At 39.4% G+C, this 27,134-nt stretch overlaps 1 protein-coding gene across 2 annotated transcripts in view; it reads left to right on the top strand.

The window, feature by feature from the left end:
* Positions 1 to 3,469: 3,469 nt before the first annotated feature.
* Positions 3,470 to 27,134, top strand: part of tmc1 (transmembrane channel-like 1) — a 47,124-nt gene continuing 23,459 nt past the window's right edge. The window contains exons 1-8 of one of the 2 annotated variants that reach the window (XM_007899361.2): positions 3,470 to 3,526; positions 11,269 to 11,337; positions 12,611 to 13,052; positions 16,611 to 16,754; positions 21,397 to 21,487; positions 22,574 to 22,655; positions 23,578 to 23,684; positions 25,170 to 25,268. In XM_007899361.2, the coding sequence (XP_007897552.1) occupies positions 3,487 to 3,526; positions 11,269 to 11,337; positions 12,611 to 13,052; positions 16,611 to 16,754; positions 21,397 to 21,487; positions 22,574 to 22,655; positions 23,578 to 23,684; positions 25,170 to 25,268 (1,074 nt within the window). In that variant the 5' untranslated portion in view covers positions 3,470 to 3,486. The remainder of the gene's footprint in view (positions 3,527 to 11,268; positions 11,338 to 12,610; positions 13,053 to 16,610; positions 16,755 to 21,396; positions 21,488 to 22,573; positions 22,656 to 23,577; positions 23,685 to 25,169; positions 25,269 to 27,134) is intronic. The other variant, XM_042333773.1, reaches the window with a different exon arrangement.

The raw sequence follows: 27,134 nt of genomic DNA, 5'->3' as shown, positions 1-27,134 counted from the left end.
GTTGTTGTTGGTGTCTTCTGGTCCCTCACCAAATGTTCATTATTCATATATGAACTTTGATATTGAATATTTGGTCATCTTCCCACCCACTTTGTAGTGTGGAGGCAAGCTCAAGTTACACGACTCAAAAATTGGTGAAGGACATTGCTGCAATTGCAAACAGGATTTTTTTCCAATTTAGTTGCAGAAATCATGAAATCTCCTCACTGCAACACTTTAGATCTGAAACTTTTGTAGAGCCATTTAACTCAAATCAGCAATGGAGAACAATTCTCGTTTGCTCATTACAGTGAATAATTATTCTAACTTAGATTTTGCTAAATGTCAAATCAAACAGGATTATTCCATTTCCTTCCTCTATTTTATAAAACACAGTCATCGTACAGCAAACGCCTGATAACTCGACCACCAACAACAACAAGATTACATTTGTATAGCGCCTTTCACGTCGGGAGGACGTCCCAAGGCGCTGGACAGAGTACAGCATTTCAGACCTGAGCTGGGGTTGGGGGGGTAAGGGAGGAGAAGGGAAGGGGGTGACCGATGGTATGGTCAAAGAGGAGGGCCTTGAGGTGGGACTTGAAAGAGGCTAAGGAGGGTGCGAGGCGGAGTGATTGGGGGATGGAATTCCAGAGGTTGGGGGCAGAGTGGCTGAAGGCTCTCCCACCACTGGTGGGGCGGGTGGGTTGGGGGACATGGAGCAGACCGGAGCCGGCTGAGCGGAGGGAACGGGCGGGTTGGTAGGGGGTTAGGAGGTCGCAGAGGTAGGGTGGGGCGAGGCCATGGAGGGCTTTGTAGGTGAGGACAAGGATCTTGAACTGGATCCTCTGAAGGATAGAGAGCCAATGGAGTCAGGTGAGAGTGGAGGAGATGGGGTCACGGAGTTTGGTGCGGGAGAGGACATGGGCTGCAGAGTTCTGGATTATCTGCAGCCTGTGGAGGGAGGAGTTGGGAAGGTCGACAAGCAGGACATTTGCATAGTCAAGCCTGGAGGTGATGAAGACATGAACAAGAGTTTCAGTGGCCTGAGGGGTGAGTTAGTGGCGGAGTCGGGCGATGTTACGGAGGTGAGGGAAGGCAGAGCGGGTCCTGGCTTGAATGTGGGGGAGAAAAGACAGTTGAGGATCGAACAAGACACCGAGGTTCCTGACTGGCTGGTGAGTTGTAGTGTGCAGCCATGGAGATTGATGCTGCCAGAGCCTGAGGTGCTGAGGCGCTGGCGCGAGTCAATCAGGAGGGCCTCAGTCTTGTTCACATTCAACTGTAGGAAATTTGCCCTCATCCAGGACTTGATGTCCGACAGGGAGTCTGTCAGGACAGCAGTGGTCCTGGAGTTGAGGGTGGAGGCTGAAAGATAGAGTTGGGTGTCATCCCCATATATGTGGAAGTTGACCCCATGTCTGTGGATGATGTCACCAAGGGGGAGCATGTAGATATTAAAGAGGAGAGGGCCAAGGACAGAGCCCTGGGGGACGCCAGACGTGACAGTGCGGGGCCTGGAGGAGAAACCGTTAGAGGCAACGAAGTGGAGACTGTGAGAGAGATAGGAATCGAACAGACAAGGGCAGGTCTGTGAAGATTGAGTAAAGAGGAGAAGTGGAGGGGTTCAAAGAGGGAATGGCGAGAGAGAAAGGAGCGGAGCTGGGACCCGACGACTCATCCCAGGACCTTGGAGAGGAATGGGAGGTTAGAGATGGAGCGGTAGCTGGAGAGGATGGATGGATCCAGGGAAGGTTTTTTCAGGATGGGGGTGATGACGGCTCTTTTTAGGGGGGTGGGAACTGAACCGGTGGAAAGGGAGAGGTTGTCAACATCGGACAGAAGTAGGGTCATAAGGTGGAGCTGGGAGACGAGAGAGGTGGGGATGTGATCGAGGGAGCAGGTGGTGGGTTTGAGTTTGCGGACAGTCGTGGTGAGGGAGGAGGGAGAGATACGGTCGAAGGTGTATAGGGGTGGAGGGTGGAGGGGTCATGAGGGAGAGGTGATGTGGGGGGGCTGAGGTGGCTGAACGTATCCCCACCTTGTTCCTGACCAAGATTTAACTTGTCATTATGCTGTCAATTTCCTGGGCACATTTGTTTTTACACACACACACGAATGCCTAACTCGTCACTCCAGATAACTTGTCACTGAGCCCTTTTCTCTTGGAGTGATGAGACTTTATTCCAATTGCATTCTTCAACACTACAAAATCCAAAGGTAAGCGGGGTCTCCTTGGAGCTGAACAGGCTCCAAATTGACAAGCCTGGCAATGGAATGTGGCAGTCTCAGTAGCCCGGTTCCTGAGCCAGGTGGGTCCGCAGTATCAGCACTGCTGATGGTCTGGCTCATCGGCAGGACCTGGAAGGGCAAACTAGTCACTGGGGGTAGGAAGTCATCCCACTCGGCTGTTAACCCTGGTAACCAAAGCCCTAATGGGTAGGGTGATCCTAATAACAATAATAATCCTCGCATTTGATATAGCACCTTATCACATATCAAAGAGCTTCACAGGATATACTGTAAAGTGAATTGATTGTATATTTTGTGGGAGAAACGTGGCAGCCAATTGCGCACAGCAGTGTCCCACAAACAGTTGTGGATTGAGTGACCAAATTATTATTATTAGTTATTTTGTCCTAGCTGGACAAGCAGCAGGAAAGCTTAAAGCAGTAATATCAATGGCAAGCCATGTGGTTTTAGCTGCTTAGACTCCAGCAGTATTCTGGGGTTCCCAAGCCTTGGCTCTTGCTAACCTGTGCCTAATACTTTCCAGAATTAAGCATGATGTGTACCTCCAGGGAGAGAGTGTGCATATCATTCCAACAAGCTATCTCTGGGATTTCCATGTGTAGATGGGATGCATGAAAATCTCAGCTTGGTTTGGATACTCTTAAGCATGGAATGGGCTTCCGCATGTGTCAGACCCCTGGCTGACCAAATAAGAACAATAAAAAAAACAAATCCAAAGCATTTGAGATAACTATCCAACCTCAAACAAGATGACATGTAGATTTTGAGTGAAAATTCTCAAATAAAGAGAACAACAGAATTTGTGACAAAATCACTTTCTACTATTCAACTGATGAACAGAAATCTAAACAAGGCTTAGTAACACAAATAATTGAAGGAAACTAAATTCTGAATTAGATGAAACCCAACATCTGAAACCTACCGGTTAGTATTACACCAAAAGTGCCCTATTGTAACATTTACTGAAAGGTCTGTTAATTTACTTTACCTTGTGACCTTTCACTGAAAAGTAATCCAAAGCCTCATGAATCTTTTAACGGGAAGATTAATAATTATCATGTTTCACGGGGGTGAAAACAGGCCTGCAGTCAGTTAATGACAGGCGAAAATATCTGCCCGAAGGTGATATGTGCACAAATTAACAGAAGCAGACTCTCCTACATTGACTTCAGAACATTGCTTCCCAGATTCTTCACTAGCTTCTGTACATCGGTTAAAAACTCCCAAGTGGACGTTTTCAGGATTGATGCTGAGATGCCACGACATCAAAAACTGATTGCCAAGGAAAGTGATGGTAATGGATCACTTATGAAATGTGTTTTAAAATAAGCTTTTTCAAAAATAAGTTGATTGTGTTCAAAAGTAAATCATGCAGTTCAGTCCACTTCTTAAAATTAAGCTACGGTTTGATTGCTTTGTTTGATTGCTAAACCTTTTTTTGCCGCCTTAATTGTGTTTGCTGTCATTTTTTTAAAAGAATTGTTTTAATTTGTGTGAGTCAGGCTTAGCTTCAACATTAGTAATGTTATGGAATTCTCCTCTGCTGAAACTAACATTGGAGCACTTGTGAAGTCTTCCGGAGAACCATTACATTTCCTCTTAGCCATCGGATCACCAGGCAGTTGTCTTGGAGAGTAGCTAAATTTGACTTCACCCCAAGTGAAACAGGATTGTTCCATTTTTCTCCTTTATTTTTAAAAACACAGTCGTCGTACAGTAAACTCCTAGTAAGTCGACCCTGGTTTAACTTGTCAGGATCACTTGTCATCATGATGTCAATATCTCGGTTACATTTATTGATGAAAAAAAGTATACATATATATGGCTAACTTGCTACTCCAGATAACTTATCACTGAGCACTTAAGGTATTTTCTGGAGAATGTTTAACCATCCTTCAGACAAGGAACTCTCCTGGAGAACAGTCACTAGCCCACAAAGGAAAGTCTTGCAGAATATTTAACCAGCGATTCCCTCCTTCCATGCCCCTCCCCTTTGGTTGGTGTATTACAACAACAACCACAACAACTTGCATTTATATAGTGCCCTCCACACTGCGAGGCGTCTCAGAGCGCTTAATAATGGCGGAGCCTGAGACCGAGCCAGGGCGAGGGGGAAGGTCACCGTATGCGCGGTCAAAGAGGAAGGTCTTCAGGCACGACCTGAAGATGGGAAAGGAGGGGGCGAGGCGAAAGGGTTGAGGGAGAGAGTTCCAAAGTTTTGGGGCATAGTGGTTGAAGGCACGGTCACTGATGGTGGTGCGGAGGATTCAGGGGACAAGGAGGGGCTGGACCCAGTAGAGTGGAGGCAGCGGGTACTGCTGTGGGGAGAGAGGAGGTTGGAGAGATAGGGGGATGCCAAGAAATGGATGGATTACCAATGCGTTCTCTTGAGAACGGTCAATCTTCATTGACCACTTATCAACCTCTACGAGAAAAGCTAAAATCATTTGAGTAGGAAATTTCCCTCACAACAAATGTTCTTGTGTGACAATCTCATAAAATAGGTTAACGTCACAAGGAATGAACTGCAAATTGAGCTACAGTGAAGTCCTAAGAGGGATGTACTTAAGCCACATACACTCAAACATCACAATCCTCACTTCCTCAGGGCTAAAAATAAGCCTCACTTGAAACTTATTTTGAAGTAAGATTTTCAGAAACTAAGTTGATTAACTGTTGCCTATATGTAATCACAGAAACAACTTGCATTTATATAGCATCCTTCACCTATGAAATATATTATTAAACAGAATCAATGGTTAATCTACAACAGGTTTCACATATTGTATTCTAATATGCTGATAGGCTTAGTTGAGGAAGGGTTGGAGGAGGCTCATGTGGAGCTTAAACACTGGCCGAATGACCTGTTTCTGTGCTGTATATTCTAATGTATTCTAAAGATTTCGCAGATATTGGGATCTAATTTATGCTATTTACCTCATCTATGGCAAATAACTAATTTGGAGTATTTGCTTTCCTCAACCTTCCCCCACCCCCAACAGCTCGACTGTGTGAATTGTTTTGAGGCGTCCTCTTGACATGAAAAGCGCTACATAAATATAAATTCTATTTCTTAACTAGATTCCTTAATAAGGATTCAGTCACCAATATTGAATTCCTTTCGGTAATCAGAAGTATGTCAGTCCACCCATAGATACGCTGCTCTGATACAAACAACATCCGGAATAAAGTTCCTGCAGTTGACAGGAATTCTTATGTGATTCCTTATCAGCAAATTAGACCTTTTGTTCTTCTTTCCACTGCAGGGCCCTGTTGTCTTGCCTGAAGAGCCTGTCACCCTTGAATCTGTTTAACTTATTAAAGGCCAGCAAGCATGGTGAGGCGGGGACACACACTATGAGAGTAAGCCGTTGGGAATCTACACGTGTACAGGCCTGCGAAAATGTTTTTAAAAAATTGTATTTCGGAACCCGGTTCAGCTTGGTCCGAATTCCAGATATACGGTCAGCCGCGGGTTCACTGTAATGTGTTTTTCTGCTGTTACTAATATTTCTCTACTATTCTGTGGTATTTCAGAGAAGGAGATCCAGAAGTTAGGATTTTCATCCATCAGAGAGGCTGCTTATCAGATTCCAGTGTTTTTGTTAGTTATATATTTATAGTAAGATGGGCAGGAGTTTGGTGTTTAACCCCTGTGTTCCAATTTGATTGAGTTCATTAGTTTTGCAGTTATGCATCTCCATGAAAGACCCACTGTGACCCAATCCTGTCAACTTTGTGAATCTCATCCTTTCCAACATACACCTTCTTTCTGTGTTTAACTGTCTAAGCTATTGAATTTTAATACCAGCCATGTAAGCTGAGAGGCATTCACACTTGGCTATCCCCAAGAGCACATTAATGTCTCAATCTAACGCCACTATTTTCTTCAGCGCCTGCGTTCACGAATATAGCTCTGTCTGAACTACTCTGATCTGACAACTACGCATATGTCTCAGCATATATAAATTATTGCTCTCACTTCAATTTCCTTCAATTTACAGCGCCTTGGGACATCCTCCCGACGTGAAAGGCGCTCTATAAATGGAATCTTGTTGTTGTTGTTCTGCGTTTTGGTTCTGATATTTCTGTGTTTTTTTAAGGTGGGTATCTGTCAATTGCATAAAACCATCACTATGCTTTAGATTATCCAAATAAGACAGAGTTCCACACATGCATACCACCTATTGAAAAGGAAATTTCCTTTTGTGTTTTTGACACTTTGGATATCCTTTAACCAACTCGAAAATAAACTTTCCCAACAATTTAAATTCATCAAGAAAAATAGCTAGTCTCCACACTTTGCATGTTTCCATTTAAATAATAGTGAATATAATATTACTTAACCCAAGAGTTAAGAGTTACAGGTGTGTTTAGATTTCCTCTCTTTATATATAATTTCAGAGAGCCCAGCATTTGGCAATTTGTTGAATTCAGTTTTAACTTTGAAATTGTTTTTTTGTAGTTCTTAAACTTATAGAAAACCGTCTGGGAATTAAGATTGTATTTAAGAATTTTCCAACGATGTTTTAAAAATGCCACATAAATAGGAGAAATCTAGACTTAAGTGGAATTTTTCCTCCCACATCTGTTAAGAAACCAATTTTTCATCACTTTAATTGCAACATTGCCACTTTACATTGCAACAAGAATTAATGAACACTGCAGATTCTCCGTGTAGACTGCTTACAAATCTTACTGTTCTGCACTTCTGCAATAAATATTTCCAACCAAAGTGCACACAAGCAAACACTTGACTATTACTTTTTAAAAAAAGTTTAAAAATATAACTGGTAATAGTGGCCTATGGAGTTCCACCTCTTGTTCTCAGTTAACAAGTGAAAGGATTCAGCAACTGAAACACATAATTTATGAAGAATTTGCATAGGTTCCTGCAATGTTCAGTCATGTTAAAACCATTACATTATTAGCTCTAAAAATAACTACTTACATCAAACAGCAGCATGTATTGTGTCATTCAAATCAAAGGTGTGTTAGTAAGCTTCTTTGTTTGTCAATCCAAACACTCAATAATCCACTACTCCAAACCACACGCATTATCCCACGCCCAGTGTCCTTTTGTATTACTTGTATTTTTAAAATAGGCAGCAAAATAACAATAACAACCACAAGATTACATTTGTATAGCGCCCTTCACGTCAGGAGGACCTCCCATAAAATAAGAGGGTAGGGAAGAGAGTGTCACAGGCTACAGTCAATCTATTATATATTATATAATAATATATAATATATATATAATAATAATCCCACCAAAACCAATAATAAATTGGTCATTTTCAATCTACGACTGTTTGTGGGACATTGCTGTGCGCAATTGGCTGCCGCATTCGCCCACAAATATGCAGTCAATTCACTTTACAGTGTGTTCTGTGAAGCACTTTGGGACGTCCTCCTGATGTGAAAAGCGCTATATCAACTGCAAGGATTATTATTATTATATTATTATTATTACTTTAACCTGTGACTCAGTTTACACACATTGAGGATATTTTACACTGGTTAAAAAAAACATTAGAAAGTTACAGCAAACCGACCATTATTTTACCAATTGGGGTTAAAAAGGACCCCATCCTTAACAGAGACTGGGAGTCATTTTTCAACTTATCAGCAGTGGTCATTTTGGTATTTCTGTCAATTATGGCAGCCATTTTAGAACAAGCCAGCGACAGAAGGAAAGCAAAATCCTATGAAGGTTTTTTCATTTTTTATATATCTGCCACTTCGCTGGAGATAGAGATTTATCCCATTCAACTCCTGTTAACCTTCTTCAAGCCAGGTGGTCCGAGTTGGACAACCAATGGGAAGTTTGCCAAGACAGTGTTGTCAATGCCAACCTATGCAGTTTTAGCTGCTTAAACCCTAGCAATATCCCATTGCACACTCTGGGATACCTCAGCCTTGGCCGTGCCGAGCTGTGCTTAATATTCTCTGGAATTAGGTAAGCAGGGTGGGTTGCTTTAGGGAGAAAGTGTGCATTCCATTTCAATGAATGGGTGTTTCCATGTGTAGATAGGATGCATGCAATTCTTAGACTGGTCTGGATACTTTTGAGCATGGTGATCAGTTTCTGCATGTGTCAAAACACCAAGCAGACCAAAAGAAACATTCCGGAGCCATTTTCTTTTCAAAATAAGGGAATTCCCTTGTAAACCAAAGTGTTGCTAGTGAATTACAGTCATAGCGATTACATTTCTGATGAAACTTCACGAAAAACAGACTGATTATTTCAAGGCTTCTTTGTGCTGCTAAGAAATGGGAGGGCCTCATATAATAAAAGAAAAGTGTTGTTGTTTGTAGTGACTCTCAAACATCATGATATCCCATCAATAACTGATAATAATAATAATAATCTTTGCATTTGATATAGCTTCTTATCACCTCATTGAGATGTCTCAAAAGGGCTTCACAGGATATATTGTAAAGTGGATTGACTGTGTATTTTGTGCACTTTGGGGCCAGAAAGATTCTAAGATCAGCAAATGTCCAATAAGCTCCATCCAGTATGCAATAATATTAGCAAGTTAACTTATGAACTTCAATAATACATATCGTTCCAGAATGACCTAGCAATTTATGTATAAGTCAGAATGCTTTACAAGCCATAGAAAATGAGTTCTCAAACATTCGTTCGATTATTCATAGAAAAGTTTAAATAGTTATAGCGATAATAATATATTATTATTTGTATTATTATTTAAATTGTAATACCCTAAATTGTGCGCGCTCCGATTTTATTAGAGCAGACTTAATGCAATGAAAATGGCTATTCAAAAGCTTTAATTTTTTTTTGTCAGCCAGGTTTCTGACAAATGTAGAAACTCATACCATGCTTAAGAGCATCGAAACCAGACTGAGAGTTCCACGATGTATGCCACTTACACAAGCACATTCCCTGTGTCTGGAATGGAATACACCCTCTCTTACACGGAGGACACACCCTGCTTGCCTAATTCTGAAATGTATTATATTCAAGATGGCAAGAGTCAAGACTTAGGGATGACAGAGTCTACGAGGCTGCCACAGAGAGTTGACTCAATTCTGACATTTCAGCTCAGCCCTAAGGAGACACTATTTATCTCCCACTCAAGAAGGATAGTTTTATAGTTTCATTTCGTTTCACTTTCTCCTAGTTACCTGAAACTCATGACTCAGAGCCTCATGAATTTTAAATGTGCTCATTAATGACAGGGACAATGCTGCTTGAAAATCTTCACTTCAGTGAGAACCCGTATTTCATTAACTAAATAATTAAATATAGTTCAGACATTTTGAAGCCAACAAAATAAAATACAAGGGAGAGAATGAAATCAAATATGGAAATGATCTTTTTTCAATGGTATTTTTCAGTTTGCCTCAAGTGAAGCTCAAGAACGCTTTTTTTATGAGGTAACATTTGGGATGTTCTTTAACACATATTAATTAACACAAGTAACGTATTATCAAATGCCCCAAAAATTACTGTTGTAGTCCTGTAGCGTATTGGTTAGAGCACTCGCCTCGCAAATGAGAGGATCAGGGTTCGATTCCAAGGCGGGTCAAAATCTTAGGCAAGTTTCTTTATGACTTTCCTGGGCCAATAATCCCTAAAAAAAAATTGGTCAATTAATCCATGACTGTTTGTGGGACACTGATGTGCGCAATTGGCTAACATGTTTCGCCCACAAAATGCTCAGTCAATTCACTTTACAGTACATTCTGTGAAGCACTTCGATCTGCCTGTTCAGGTGAACATTTATGATCCCATAGCACCATTTGAAAAGAGAAGGAAGTTACTCCTTGTGTCCTGGCCATTAATACTTAGACAAAAAATTGTCATTCATTTCATAGCTATTTGATTTGCATGACATTGCTGTGCATAAATTAAATGCGGCATTCGCTTACAAAATGTTCAATGCACTGTACAGTAAATACCGTGTCGTGCTTTGAGAGACATCCTCTTGATGTAAAAGGCGCAAGGATTGTGTTATTAACTGCCATCCAAAAGCATAAATTTATCTGTATGGACATTGGAATAGACAATTTCTCTCCCACATTTATGTTCTATAATTGGAAAGTCGAAATCGTAATCACAGTCTTTAACATTTGAAATTTGGTATTAATAGTCCTTGCATTTGGTACAGTGCTTTACCACATCGTTGAGATGTCTCAAAAAGCTTTGCAGGATTTTACTGTCAAGTGTAGTGACTATGTATTTGTAGGTCAATGCAGCAGCCAATTTCCCAAAGCAGTGTCCTACAGCCATGATGTGGGTAACCAATTTTATTCAGCAGATTGTTGATCAAGAGACTGGGAGATACTCCTTTCTATTTTCAAATAGTGCCAAAGGATCTTTAATGTCCACCAGAACAGGCAGGTGGGGCCTTGGTTTAATATCTCATCCAAAAGAGGGCATGTCAAACAACGTAGCCCACTCCCAGCCTTGCAATAGAGTGTTAGCTTAGACTGCGGGGCTTGAATCCACAATATTCTGTCTCAGAAATGAGAGTGCTACTAACTAAATCAACTAAAACCTTTCAGCTCATGTGAATTACATCCCCCTGGGTGCCCCTCAGGTTGATGACTCCTCTGCAACTATTGGTATGTATCAAACCCTTCCCTTACAGCTGTGAAACCTTTCAAGGTGCATGCCAACCACAGAACAGATGCACCTATATTGAAGATATTTTGTAACTACATAGTCTTTCAGAACAGAGCACCGACCCTTCTCTGACTCAGCTTAACTTGATACTGTTGATGACATTCACATCCAATTGGACTTTTATACTTGACGTCTGTTGTTTGGAATATCAGGAGCAATATTCTACTCGGACAAAGCCTGTTGCTATTCCATTCAGAGCATTAACTGCTGGTGCAGTTAATTATTTTGTCAGAATTTCACAGAGGTCTGCCAGTATATGTCACAATGGACAATTTTATCAAATGGTCAATTGTCTTAGGTTAATGCTAAGTTGAAATGGTTTGTGGACTTGTAGACGATACAATTTCCTAACCGTATTCTGGTTATTTTCCCAACAGTAAGCATTGAGGTCGATAATGATGAAGCAGACAATGAGAACCAAGATGGAAATCAGGTTCAAGAAATAGGTGAGATGTTAACTCATATATATATATATATATACATATGTCCAGACATGCAAGTATAGTTACACTATATTAAATACCAAAAATAAGTATGCACACTGAACTACAAATATACACTGAAGAAGCATTATCATTGAGGTAAATGTTATCAGGTTTCTACACTGTGGGGATTGCAACACCACAACTGTAATGTGTTGACTTATTCTGGTCTGCATGGCATGCTGCTTTTCTTTTTATCCACCATACAGCATGTACCATATTGAAGTACACTTTGTTTCAGGGAATTTTATCTTAAAAGTCAAGATAAATATAATACACGAGTAGAGAAGCTTGTAAACAATAAAGCACTAGGACCTCAGGTGGGTATTTGATGTGCTACTGTCACTGTTAAGATTATGCTTAAGGCCTCTTTACTGGTGCAGGGGCTGTGGTAAGTGAGAGAAGGTATGGCCTTGCTCAGTTTGGACGTTTGCCTTGTCAGGGCAAAGGTTTGGGTTTGGGACCTCTACATTTTACTAGATAATGATACTAAATACTATCTACTGTAGTAATATTAAATATCTTTTGAAGTGCTAAATTGTAACTCAATTGTTACAGTTGTCGCAGTCAAATAAGTCGTGAAGGTCTGAGGTCGCTCACGATCAATAAAGTCGAGATGGATTTATCTCAGACCAGGAGAATCCGAAATCCTTAAACTATCACTGGATCCGTTTAAGGCCCCTGACTGGCTCAGGGCACCGTGCAATTACCAGGATTGCACGATCATAATGTCGTCCCCTTCTTGATCCATCCTAAGAGTTCTTACAACAGCAAACTGGGAACTAAGGAAATTACTGAACCACGATATGGCCCTCGCTCCCATTCCCAGCTGCTGGCCCCCAGATGGTGATACTCTCAGCGCCTGAGGTGTGGAGGCATTGACAGGAGCCAATCAGGAGGGCCTCGGTCTTGTTGACGTTCAACTGTAGAAAGTCAGCTCTTATCTAAGACTTGATGTCTGACAGACATTCTGTCAGAACAACAGTGGTCCTGGAGTCGAAGGTAAAGACAGAGAGATAGAGTTGAGTGTCGTCTGCACACATGTGAAAGTTGAGGCAGACGGGCAACTTCTTGGTACCACAGATTGTAGTTGAGTGCCATGTGTAGCCTAGTGCTGTGAACTATCTGGGGATGCTGCTGTCCAATGATCAGAGTTAAGACTGCTTCAGAAGCATCTCCAACACCAGTTCACTGACTTAGTGCAGGTAACACATAAACTTTCACATTTTCATTTAAGGTATTGAAGTCTCAGGTGTGGAGTCAGAGGAAGAAACAAAGCAGATACCAAAAAGCAGGGCAAGGAAGAATGGAAGGAAAAGAATGGAAAAAAAGGTTAAGGAGAAAACTGATATGTTGCAGGGTGGGGAAAAAAGAAAAGTGAATGATAGAAAAAGACATCTGAAGAAAGGAACAAGAATGGCTGGTAAAAACAATTTGGGTGAATCAGAAGAAACAGCCAAAAGTAAAAAGAACAGGAGAAATGAAAATGTTAAGAAGAAGCATTCTGATAAGGAGGAGGAAATAGAAATGGAACTAGAACAGGCAAGCAACAAGGCCACAGAACAAGCGAACTGCAACAACCAAGAAGAGGAGAAGAAGGAAGTGGAGAAGAAGAAAAACAAAATAAGGAAAACAAAGAAAAAGAAAAATAAGAAGGTTAAAAAGAAAAATACTTTCAGGTAGGTTTTTTTTTGCAATGGTTTAAACCAGTGGAGCCCAAGATCAAGAAAAAATGATGAGTGGAGAGTTTGAGGGTTCTGTTGTGTTGCTGGTGTGACTGTTTTCAGAAAGCTAATTTTTATTTGTTTCTGTAGCTGTTTTGAAAGTCATGTGGCTTTGGAGAGTGGTTTTCATATTAACCACTCTCTATATTTAGAATGAACAGTTCTGAGAACATGTTTTACAGGGTTGCCACTGAGGGGTTTTTATACAGAAAAACATTTGCCAAATTTCTGGTTAGATTAGTTTTTTCAACTAATCTCCTTGAAACCCCTGACTTTTTGCTGATGTACAGTTTGTTGGGTGCTCTAGAACTTTGTTCTTCATGTGCAAGTCTCGACAGTAAATGTTAGCATTTATGCAACCAAGTAGGGCAATACAGATAATTGTATCCTTGCCCAACCTCTGCACACACACACACACACACCAGCTGAAGTAACTGAACTGCAATTAGAAGTAGGATTCCAGGGGTACTGACGCCAATCATAGAGACCCAACTGCTGTTCTGGCTGGGATCAGCTACCTCAGTACAGACTGGCAAATTGAGTATGCAACCTTTTGTTTCTTATCATAATAATTCTTGCATTTGATATCACATCAAATATCAAATTTGGTATCACCTTGACCCTTGCTAATTCCCTTTCCTATACCCCTCTCTTCCATTCTCCCTCATGAATACATTCCGCTGGTTAGCAGCAGAATTCCTTATTTACGAGTCTGTATTCACAGCCAATTACAAATTTGAAAACTGCCATTTAAGTAAATTGGTTTCAAGTATTTGAGCTTAATAGGAATCCAAAATGACACCGGGACAGAGACGATTGATCACTTTGCCACCTATACAATGCTTTTATTATTCAACATTCAAGTTCAGAGAATCCACATGCTGAGCACTGGATATCTCAACCCAAACATACATTCATTAAAAAAAATACATTTTATTAATATTTCTTACAGTTAATAGAAAAAGTAAACTTTCACTTAAATCTCCCTTGACTAGTTTCAAACCCATGTTGCTGAGGTTTACTACTTGATTGATTCACCATATACTCGATGTTTTGCAACAGAATATTTTTGAAAGTGTCTAATTTAGCTTTCCTTTTTTTGCTGGACTTGATGTTATCAGACTGATAGAACCTATTCAAGATCCATCTCCCTTTAGCATCCAACACAAGTGCGGACAAGTTATTGGGGCCTAATTGTATTGAGTTGTATTAACAATGCACATACATGTGTACATAAGTACTCTTATTCAAACATTAGTAACCAATACAAAGAACTGCAGGTGATATTTTGGTCCTTTATGTTGGTTATGATTACATAATAAATTGAACCTGTACATATTTGCAAACAGTTAATGTAACTTTTGCAATCATTTAGAAAATACAAATATAATAATTGGTCACTCACTCTGTGGCTGCTTGTGACGCATTATGGTGTGCAAATTCACTGGTGCAGTTGCCTACGAATAGGCAGTCACTACACTTTAAGCAAACTTTCACTGAAATCTCCCTTAATTAGATTCCAACCCATGTTGCAGTTTACAGTAAATGCCATGAAGCACTTTGAGATGTTTAGACTTGAAGAGTCTAAAGTTTAGCCTTTGGGACGTCCTCTCGACCTGAAAGGCGCTCTACAAATGTAATTTTGTTGTTGTTGTTCATGCACTATATCAAATGTAAGGATTATTAATACAGAAGAACCTCATTATAACATAATATTTCAAGTCCAATAAACCCAAACATCGCATAATAATGGCGGCACACAGCCTAAATGGCCACATGATGTCACTTCCTGTGTATTGTGCCTGCAAGAACCATGGCTGACATCATTTCCTGAAAAATGACCACCATCACTTCCTGCCATCTGAGCATGTGCACCGGCTCCCCTCGTTGGTAAATGTCCATCTTCTCCGATGTCAGGTCGCCACCAACTTCACTTCTTGCACACTTTACATGGGCAAAGCGCACGGAGAACACTAAGTTGACCACGCACTGAACTCAACCTAAATGAAGTTGAGGTAGTGGGTCAGCCATGATCTTATAGAATGGTGGAACAGGGTCAAAGGGCTGAATGACCAACTCCTGTTCCTATGTTCCTAACCTCAGGTTTACAGGGCACCCCCCACCCCCCCCACCTTGGATGTGCACCTGTTTTATGGGGATCAGAGTGGGGTTTCACTATATTATTATTCATACTTTAAATTCAAACCACCACATGGACAAATGTAAGCTGAGGGAATCAAAGAACAATCAGACTGATGGTTTGCCTACCAGCCTTTTTTTGTTGAATTTTACTGACTTGGAATATTTAATTCCTCGGGAAAACTTTATACTAATTTCACAATCTGATATTCACAAGCCAGAAGTAGTGATTTGCACTACAAATTAGGTTTGTGCATCTTGTATGTCAGACCCCATTGTGTGCTACCAACAGAGAAAAGAGGTTTTTGCTGCTAAAGCGAAGACACAAAATAACGTACAATTTAAAACATGAAATGTCACTTGAGGGGGCAATTAAGTTCTTGATTCTGTATGGCTGCTCAAAGAATAAATAGAGGTAGGAGAAAGCAAATACCTTGTGATTTTCTACTGCTAATAGATTTGGCCATTTGGTATTTTTTTCCATTTGTTAACTTACACACTGCATGCTGTTGACACCCTAAGTGCTGCTGTTGTCATTTTACATACTCTCCAGCACGAATTCACACAGCACCAGTATAATAAGATTCCCATTTGCCCTCTTCCCATTATACGACTGTCATGGTATCTCTTTAGGAGTCAATGAATTATCAAAACTGAATGTTTGTGGATCTGCAATCAACTTGTGGGAAAATTTATTGGGAGAGAGAAGTTTTTTGCCAATTTGCTCAACCTTTCTGAATATACAATCTGACATTTCTTTAATAATATGATTGATTTTATGTAAAATAAGAGAGAGAGTAATTTAGCACAGAAACGGGCCATTCGGACATAGTCGTCTGTGCTGGTGTTTATACTGTACATGAGCCTCCATCACTTCTATTCCCTCTACTACTCCCTTCTCCATCATATCAACGTTTCTCTTATTGATGATATTTGCTTCAATCATAGTTTCCGGTAGTGAATTCCACATTGTCACCAATCTCTGCGTGAAGAAGTTCCTCCTAAACTCCCTGTAATATCTACTAATGTATAATATAATATATAATTGCTGTGTGCAATTGGCTGCCGCATTTCACCCACAAAGTATACATTCAATTCACTTTACAGTATATTCTGTGAAGCGCTTTGAGAATTCGCAATGATGTGATAAGGCGCTGTATCAAATGCAAGCATTATTATTACTACTACTAATTAGATCTAGATTACATTATGAGGAGCTTAACATATTTGATGCTTGCTATTGTTTCATTTTAATCAAACAAATTACTTAACTGCCTAGCTGAGCTCTGTTCTCGTGATCTTGCCAAATTCATGTCAGACCTATTTCACTGTAAGGTGCTGAGCTATTTTGACTAATATTCTTCTGACTTTCAGCTCATCCGATTCATTGGAAGAAGATGTAGTCATCACAGCAGAGGAACTAGCCAAGCTAAAGGAAGATGTGGAAGAAAGTAAGAAACTGATTCTAACGTTACGAAACAAAGCTTGGTGCATGAAACGCAAATTGACAATGCTGAAGTAAGTCTATTGGTTTAATACCTATTTCGCATCTTCTCTGCCTATTTATTACTTTTTAAAGCTCTGCATCGCTGTCACTTGATAGGCTGGCTCTGCAACAACTAAAACACCAAAAATATGGATGTTTAACATACCTCCATAGAACTATTCAAAAAGAGATTTTTTTCTCCCTGTGTCCTGGCCAACAACCGCTCACCAACACACACTAAATACAGTGTGTAATTCACTTCACATTTGTTGGTGGGACATTGCTGTGCACAAATTGCTATCGCGTTGTGCCTACAAAAATACAGTCACATCACTTTACAGTATATCCTGTGAAATGCTTTGAGACACCCTCCCGACGTGAAAGGGGCTACACCAAATGCAAGGATTATTATTATTATTATTATGATGTTGAAATGACCTCAAAGAAATATTATCTCCCCTTTTATGCTCTTTTTACCTCAACAGCTTAACTTTTTGTACAAAGCAGATGTTACAAGATTTTGTTATTGCTCTCATATGTGTAGAGGGACTTCCGACATCTCTTTTGATTTGTGGATAAGGTACAAGAAATGGCTTTAGGCCTGAAATTTCTTGTGCTCTTAGCCATAATATAGTGGCATAAATTTAAATCTGTGCAGCAGTTTGGATAATTTACCTGGGTTTCTAAATTGAAAAACAGCACGCAAGATATGGAAAGTCTACAAATATATAGTGACTACAGTTTATAGTAAATCCTGTGAAGTGCTTTGAGATATTTTGATGACTAAAATGCAAAGATTTTATTATTATTATTTATTATTTTAGGTAGTAGAAGAAGTAATGATAGGTAGTTAAATTAACAAAATAAAATATTTGATTAAAATCTTTGAAATCCAAAGTGACTTATTATCAGTTCAAAAGAGAAGTGAAGAAATCTATGTTAGACCTACAATGAGCAAAGCTCTTATTCTGAAACTCTAATTATGATAGTTTAATAATTAACTATAGCATTGAATTAGTCTGTTGGGGATTTTTAAGTGCAAAGTGTTTATTCGGTTGCATTACAACAACAACAACAAAATTACATTTATGGAGCGCCTTTCACGTGGGGAGGACGTCTCAAGGTGCTGGACAGTCAGGGATCAGGACCCAAGCATGGGGGAGGGGCAGGATAGGGGTGAGGGAAGGCAGAGAGGTGGGGGGGCTACTGAAGGCACGATCGAAGAGGAGGGTCTTGAGACCAGCCTTGAAGGACACAAGGGAGGAAGCGAGGTAAAGGGACCGTGGGATGGAGTTCCAGAGTATGGGGGCAGAGAGGCTGAAAGCCCGGCCACCGATGATAGGGCGTGTCAGGCGGGAGACTTGGTGCAGGCCGGAGCCCGCTGAACGGAGGGAACGGGCAAGTTGGTAGGGAGTCAGCAGGTGAGAGAGGTAGGAGAGGGCAAGGCCATGGATGGAGTATTCTGACTAAATTGTGTTGGAATGGCTTTATTTTCAATGAATGAGTGTAGTATGCAACTCCTTGTTTTAACTTAGTGTACTGAGTGCAACAATTAATAAATCAGAAACTCTGGAATTGAAATTAAGATGGTTGTTCTTTTTAATCTACTATACACACATCCATAAAGACACTCTGCAGGCTGGTGGGCTTGCATCCTTATTTTCTCCTCCTGAAATGATTTGTATTTGTTCTAAGGGTGAACTGTACAATTGATGCTCGGAGCCTCTGATACTTTGTCAAAGTTAGTATTGCTTCACGTGTGAGCTTTGCGTTAACAGTGAGTTTAAGCATGCTGCCTGTCATTGGAAAAGAGAAATTCGTACTGAGCTGTTCTCACTCAACATCTACATAAAACATACCTTTAGCAGGGAGAGGGAATTCAGTATGAATCTCTCCTAACCTGAACCCTCAGGCGCAAGGTTAAGCATACTGAGGTCAGCTAACTCTAACAGCAACTTGCACTTATAGAGCGCCTGCACGCTGGATGGCATTTCAGAGCACTTAACGTCCAAACTAGTGATCAAGCCTAGGAGCTTCTCTTTTCATGTAGCTTAGCCACTCGCTGAATATACTCAATGAGCCATTGGAACACTCTTTGTAGAATAAGCCGATAAAAATAACTCATTTTTGAATTTTGTGCCATTTAAATTAACAGCATGATCTTCACAGTCCAGTTTAGAAAGTGAAGCTCATATCCTATTTTTTAAGAACTGAGGTGCAGTGACTGTAAATGATCTTAAATTGTATAAATAGACTGAAGCATAATATATAAGTTTAACATGGTCAAATATCGTCAAGGGGCACAGACTCAAGCTCAGAAGAGGGAAGAAACAGAAAGTTAAAACTTTATTTTGTTACACAGGAAGTAAAAATATATTGAATGGACCAGAGAGAGACGAAGGCAGATTTTGTCAGCAAATTCAAGAAGGTATCCAATAAATAGCAACAACAACAATTTGCATGTACATAATATCCTTCAGTGTCTTGGAGCGCTTAAATTGATTGAGGAGTAGAAGAGGTAGAATAATAAAGTTTTTTTATTACTTTGTACCAGTGAGATGTACCAGAAAATTTTTGGTTTTTGTCCTGTACATTCCTATATTCCGACATAGTTAAGAAATACAAAGAGTTATATTTTAAAAGTTTAATCCAAGATCTATGCTTTACATTATGTGAAAACAAAATTACTTATATAAACTGACAGGTTGATTGCATGACATCTCTAGTTTATTAATGAGGACCTTGGTAACCATTTGATTTAGATAGATCCAAATATACAAATAATGGATAAATAATGCAAAATAGAGGTTAATTCCTTGGTTCTGTGATAAATGGGAAGACATTTAGCAACCTTATACTTGCAATTAATTATTTACAAACGCTGCATAATTAATAATGATACTTAATTTAATCAGTTGTTCAACGTTTCGGTCTAATGGTAATTAAGCTAATAGATTGACCAAGACCAAAATACTTTCACTTCCTATTAAATTGCTAAGACCTTTTTCTGCACTGTTGGCTCTAATTAAGATCTGACGCACCATCTAGGTTTCACACGATGAAGATGAAGCTGTTTCATCTGAAGTTGCAGCACGATCCTAAGCGTTACAAAGACACGCATCTCTGTACACTCACTGGAGTCTCTCAGTTCCTCCCTTCCTTGCTGCTGATGAGAAGCAGTTGAGAGCAGACGTGATGGGTGGAATTTGCACTCTTTGACATAATGAATGGGCACAATGGGCGGAAAGCCCATTTACTATGATATCACTAAAAGGAAGGTTCTAATAAAATATCCATCAGATAAGGACCTTACATCACTGTAATCATTTACCATAATAATAATTATTATACCACCTTGAAAATGTACCAGTCAATGGACTGAGATTCCGAAATGTCCCCTTGACCATAGAATCATAAAAATTACATTCCAGAGATATCCGCTGAGCAGCACTTAAACCGACAGTAAATAATAATATTACTATTATTAATACAATTCATATCATATTGATAATATTAGTATTAATGGTGGAGTCTGAGGAAAATCCTGAGAAATAAAATTCAATTTCAAAGTCTATTTTTGCACTAATCTACAGGAAGCTCACAATAAAAAGTAGGCAAACACAGTGGCTAATTTATATACAATATCCCACAAAGTGTCAGAAGGGAGAAACCCTCTTTTTCAGATTGATGGGACCTCAGTTTAAAATCTTATCAGAAGAATGACATCTCTACAATACAGTGCTCCCCTAGCACTGCACTGGAGTGACAGTCGACACTATGAACTATGAAACTGAATTATGTGCCATCACCCACAACCTTCTAACTCAGTGCAAGAGTGCTGCCAATTGACACTTGGCTTTGGAGGAGGACAGTAAGACATCAATAGTTTTAAGTTTAAATTTCCCAGTGCCCTAGATGATCTAGTGGGCAAAGGCAGTTCACCACTAAGTGCACCTGATACACCACTAAATCACATAGACCAGAAAGTTGAAGATTTGTTTGAAAGTTGGTCTGTCCTGAGTTTGTTGATCCTAGCTTTAATTTTGGTCAGCCTGGCATCTGACATATGCAGAAACCGATCTCCCTGCTTAAGAGTATAACAATAATAATTCATTTGACAAAGCACGTCCCAAGGAGGTTCACAGGATATTACTGTAAAGTGTAGTGTAGTGCGGCAGCCAATTTGTACCCAAACCAGACTGAGAATTCCACATATTTATGCTGCCTACATTTGGAAATTTCCATGTATCAATAATGGAAGCACACTCTTTCCAGAGGGACTCCATACTTAATTCTGGAAAGTAGTTGGTGCAGGTTGGCGAGAGCCAAGGCTTGGGGATGCCAGAGTGTGCATTGTACAAGTGTAAAACTCTTACCCCAGTGACTTAGCTGATCTGAACTGATTTTAGCTGTGGCACTGATAATTGTTGGCACTGTAATTGTTGCAAAAATAATATGAAACTGAATTGAGACATTTAGATCTCTATAGTGTTGATCACTAATGGAAATCTCTGTGTAAATACATAATAAATGGAATGCTAATTTAGTGATCAATAGCGTCTGTAAACTGATTTGGTCATTATTGTAAAGGCAGTCACCATGCTTGTGGTACTAGACAGCTTTTATTTTTGTTTTTATAGATTTATACTCACAGTTATTTGTTTTAATTTTAAGAGAATCACAAGAATTTGTGGAGAAATTCGAAGGAGCACTGGGGAAAGGAAGAGGCAGAAAGTTTTATGCCTATAAAGTAATGTTGACAAAAGTAAGTGACATTAATCTGTGTCCATGGATAAACATAAATATTTTAAGCACACCTATTCTTAGTCAAAATTAGATGGAATGAAAAGTTTATATTATTTCTTCCCCCTCTCTTCTGAAAGTATTTAAGTGTTTATTCTTTCCACTGGGGTACAGTTCCATGGGCACTGGTTGCCTTTTGGTATCCTGTTCAAGTGACTAGTATGCAAACCTTGACAGTCAGCTCCTTGGGACTTCCTCCCAACGAGAAAGGAGGTGTACAAATGTAATTTGTTGTTGTTGTTAGGGTTGACGATCTGTTTGTGATTCCCCACATTTCTGATCTTACCTGCGCTATTTCCAGAATCAACAAGAGAAGGCTCAATGCTTCCTTACAGAGTGGAAATCAAGGGGGAAACCCCAAGAGGCTTGAGCTATGAGGAATCACTGGATAAGATAGGGATATTCCCCCTTGAAAAGAGACATCTCAGAAATCACCTTATCAAAATATATAAGATGCTAAATAGTACAAGCGGTCACAAGTTCAAGAATATGAGGACACACAATTCATTTAAGGAACAGCTTCATGCTGCACTGGGGAGTATTTGGGTTTGCATTCTGGGAAGGTAAGATCAAGTAGGTCAAAGGGTTTTTATCTGAAATGCTCTTGTAATCTCACACGCCTCCTAGTAATTTTACTAGAGGACACACATTTAGAGTTGCAAAGGGCAATTTCAGGACATACACTAGGAAACATTTCTTTACCCAGAGTGTACCGAACCAATCATATTCTTTAGGTCTTGTGAATTAATTCATGAGCTGTATTAGTGGACACCCAGGAAACCATTTATCTACCTGAAACAAAGGGCAGGATAAAGCAAAGTAAAAATATACTAGTGATAAGAATCATGAGGATATAGTTTAGGGAGGCTGCAGTGTTGATAGATATTGAAAAGAGAGGTACATATTGGCTAAGTAAAGTAATCAAGGGAAATGAAGAAAAGGCAGGGAAATTGAATTAAAAAATTGCTATAGACTTGTGGGGGAGCAGTCTCAATAGGTTCCTGTTCTTGTGACAAGCTGGGTATTTATTTTGTGCTTTCAATTTCAGAAATGGATGAAATTTCAACGTGATTTTGAAAATTTCAAAACTGCATGTATTCCATGGGAGATGAAAATAAAGGAGATTGAAAGTAGGTGGAACTAATAATATCATATAATCTTTTCAAGATAGCTTGCAGGATCTGAAATGGCTAGTTTTATATAATTACAGGGCAATGTCATTATGCCCTCCCTCCCCCACCCCTCCCCTCCAGTAGAGTGTCTACACCCAACTTCACAGTTGAGTAGCTAGCTGTACAATACAATACAAATTGACATTTATGTAGAGGCCTTCATTCTGGGAAGACTTCCCAAGTTGCTTAACAGTCCTGGCTTAGTATCCGAGTTGGGGATGGAAAACAACAGGGTTGGGGATGATGGGGAGTTGAAAATGACTGAAGGCGGGGTTAAAGAGGTAGGTCTGAAAGCCCGACTTCAGTTAGTGGAGAGGGTAAGGTGGGAGGCATATAACTAGCCAGTGGCCACTGAGCGAAGGAAACATATGTTATGGTTTGAGAAGTACTCCTTGTGCAAAAATGGTCAATTTACAGGTCTCAAGTCAACTCTGATGGGGCAGAGAGAAGGTAGTTTTATCTGAGCTGAGTGTATTTAATCCAGCCACTGAACAGAAACAAGGTATGTGGGGTGGGGGAGCTTACCACCACCTAAAATACCAATCATCCCAAACACTCACCAAAATATACACATTAAAACAATAATTTATTTTAGCAGCATGAAGCCTATTTAACAATAGAATATTCTCCATAAACCTCTTCAACTAAAATATTATAAATGATTCAGACATTCAACCTGGAGGGTGGTGCACATTGTTGACATGAATATTAGAGAAGACTTTGTGAATATTGGAATATTTCCCACCCATCACTGTGGTGCCGAACATTCGTTCACCATTGTGATTTGACATCCCTACATTAGTTGTAATCTGTGTGCTGTAGTATTTCATTGTCCACATGTACTTAATATTTTGCGGCATGGATGCTTTTGCTTTACCAGGTCACTTTGGTTCTTCAGTCGCCTCTTATTTCATATTCTTAAGATGGATGTATGGGGTAAATATGGTTCTGTTTGGACTAACCTTTGGCTTGGTTATGGTCCCTGAGGTAAGTTTCTTTATTGAAAGATATTTTATTCTCTCTCTCTTTCTAAAACCTTACTAAGTTTGTTAAGTGAGATTTGTGAGGAGAGTTTTGGTAAAAACTGCTCTCATTTAGGGAATCACAGCTGAGTCCAAGTCAATCCTCAGTCAATGACCACAAGTACGCACTTTTCAACTTGGGTCAGTGGACAGCAATGTCGAACCTGGTTGACATTTTTTCCATGGTTGTAGCACGCCTACTGCTACACTGGCTGCAATGCAGCACAATATCATTTACATTTCTAAAGCATTTCTATAGCAGCTTTTTACATCTAGAGGATGTCTCAAAGAGATTCGCTAACAGGGACTTTTGAGTCTGTAAAACTGAATTGTACACTGTGCAGTGCCTTTATTGGCTGGGTCAATGGGGAAGTGGATCTGAGCAAAATGTCAATTATGAAAAAGACCCCTGATAAACATAGCTTTTTGCATTATTATACCATCATGTTTGCACATTACATTATGTTTGTGAAACTCATATTATTATTGGTATGATAATTGCTTCCCATGTAACGACAGTATCTGGATTGATATCCCTTAATTCCCTACACATTGCATTGTGTCATGTCCACTGGAGTTGACATTCTGGGGTTTCATTCTGGTGTTAAAAACATTGGAGGATGATTTAAAATGTACACGCTTCAAGTGAGAACTGCTCAACACAGGTAGTGGTCTGGAGAAGAGTGCTTGCTGTTTGCTGACTTTGAGTTTGGAAACATGTAGCTCAATGTTAAAAATGAATAAAATGTTGAATGGAGAAAATGTGCGAAAAACATCACTGCAATTGCTTTATTATTGTGAAATACAGTGTGCTCCTATCAGACATTTTTCTTTTGAGTTGTTTGATATAAGAAAGGGTGAGATGGATGGAAATTCATGTTGTGCAATATTTATGAATCCCTAGCCTGTCTGAACTTTCTTCACGCCTGGGTTCTTTGAACTATACACCCACTCTTAGATCTTGGCCACTGTCATTTCAACCGGTGTCTCACGATGTCAAAGATCACAAGACCGAAGGTCCTTCAGGATTTTGATCACATTCTTGTAGTATTTAACATTCACTTTCTTCCCATTAAAGTACCAAACCATTTTTAGGCCAAATCAGGCCAAACAGGCATAACTTTGCTTTGTTACATTTCAAGCGAAAATAAACTGGGTTTACAGTGAATGAGCCTAGAGATACTGATTGTATCATTTATTTTAGGCCTGAAAATCCTTTGGCTTCTTTAACCTTGTTTTAACTCTCTGGATCAGACCTCACTGTATACCACAAGCTGGTAAGAGAAATGTTGATTTTTCCTTCAAAGGACAGAAAGGATCACCAGATTCTTAATTGTCATCTGCTGAAGGTGGAGAAATAAATAACCATTAGTATCCATATAAAATTTACTTTCTTAACTCTGCATTTACTGGAATACAACTTTTCAGCATTTTTGTATCTTGACTTTAGGCCCTGATGGGAAAGGTATATGGCAGCATGCCTAGAAAAACTGTCCCCAGGAGCGATCAAGGCACAGCCATGGATGTTTCTACATTGTGGGATTTTGGAGTAAGTTTAATTTATCTTATAAATAGGACTGTTAATAAGGATGCATATCTTTTTTTAAAAAAAATACCACAATGTTACTTGGATTACTAAGCCTTTTGGTGATAGTGAGATAAAGTGATGGGGGGCTAATATGTGAGATTCCACAACAGGATTTGTAAATAGAAAATCTTACATGAATTATAGACCAACCCTCTGAAGTTCTGCTTAGGCAAGATAAATCTATTTGAATTAGTCTCCTGGGAACTCTTGCTTATCGTAATTGAATACTGCAGCCATGCTGTTGTACTGAGAAACCTACTTTCTCTCGAACTTCTCTTCACTGGAATATTAAAGTCAAGCAGAAACATCAGATGCCCTGCTTTGACTATCTAGAGATTCTACCTTACAATGTGCAACCCTCACAGAAAACAAAACCTAAATTATGTGAATTCATAGGAATTGTGTCAAAGTTACAAGAAGGTGTGTATCTCTCACCTTTTGCTCAAACCTCTGGAATCTGTGGTAAATGACGAATGCAAAGGGAAAGAAATGTCCTCATCCAACTTTGGTTAGGAGAAACTTAGCAGTAAGGAAAGGTTGACAACTTCAGCATCACAATAACAAAATGTTGCACCTTAAATTCTCTCATTTGCATCAAAATGTTGGCAAGGAATGCTTTTGAGCAGCATCCTACTGGTGAGACATTGTGAGAACGAGCTGGATGCACACAACATAGAAATAATGAATAATTGAATTTCCAACTATCTGTGGCAAATATCAAAGTTTATGTTCCACTGCAACCTAATTTGGCAGAAGAAATCATGCCTAGAGTGCCAGAGGACCTTCGAATGATGTGAGTGACCTCACAGAAAACCACAATTAACAAATCCATGGAGAATACTTTGTTCTACCACAGCAATGTGGAATGAGACATCCATATCCTTCACTTTTATTCTTTTTCATTCTATCCAGAGATGCAGAAGAGCTTGCTTTAAAATTGACATAAGAGCTGTGTTCAAAAAAGTGGACTGTTGATAAATGGTCTGTTAAGAGTTATCCACAGTCGTCAGTCTCTGAGACCTTCATATTGCACTTTTATTACTTTTAGACATATTGGTATTTGTAATTGTTACAACATAGTAATATTAAAGAAATATAATTTGTGATTGCAAAAGCAAATTTGTAGTGATCATTAATAAAAACAGAGATTGCTGGGAACATTCAGCAGGGTCAGACAGCATTTATGGAGGGAGTTAAGTGAGTTTAACACTTCAGGTTGATGACCTTTTGTGAGTTCTGACGAAAGTTCATCGACCTGAAACATTAACTCACCTTCCTCTCTGCATAGATGCTGAGTGTTCCCAGCGAGTTCTGTTTTTATTTCAGATTTTCAGCATCTGCAGTATTTTGTCTTTTATGTAGTGATCATTTAGTTGTCAGGTATGAGTTACTGTCCTTGTGGTGTAATGAGTGAATATTGACTTCTTTATCAGTAAATGTTATTAGGTATGTGGAGATTGCTTTTCTATTTGCAATGTTTAAATGATACGTTTCATTCATCATAATGCACAAACAAAATAAATAGTGCTGTTACCACAGAGCTCACTACATGTAAGTGAATCGGTTTCAAAATAAGAGATTATGCTAAGATTTTTAATTGAGATGTGATGGAGAAGCACAATTATTTCACATTTTCTGATACTGCACTTGTATTTTTCATTGGGAATTTGAGTGGGGATGGGAGAAGGAGAAAATTGTTTTGCTGTTCTTCAGTATGGGCACATTATAGCGCAGAATATAACATACGTAGATTACAAAATCACAAGATGTTTCAGATAAAGAAAGCCCTTTGGCGTATCTTATCTCATCCATCGACTCTTTCATCAC

The sequence above is a fragment of the Callorhinchus milii genome, unplaced genomic scaffold (genome assembly GCF_018977255.1).
Source record: "Callorhinchus milii isolate IMCB2004 unplaced genomic scaffold, IMCB_Cmil_1.0 Scaffold1, whole genome shotgun sequence".
NCBI lineage: Eukaryota > Metazoa > Chordata > Chondrichthyes > Chimaeriformes > Callorhinchidae > Callorhinchus > Callorhinchus milii.
This window is presented reverse-complemented; position numbering and strand designations above follow the sequence as displayed.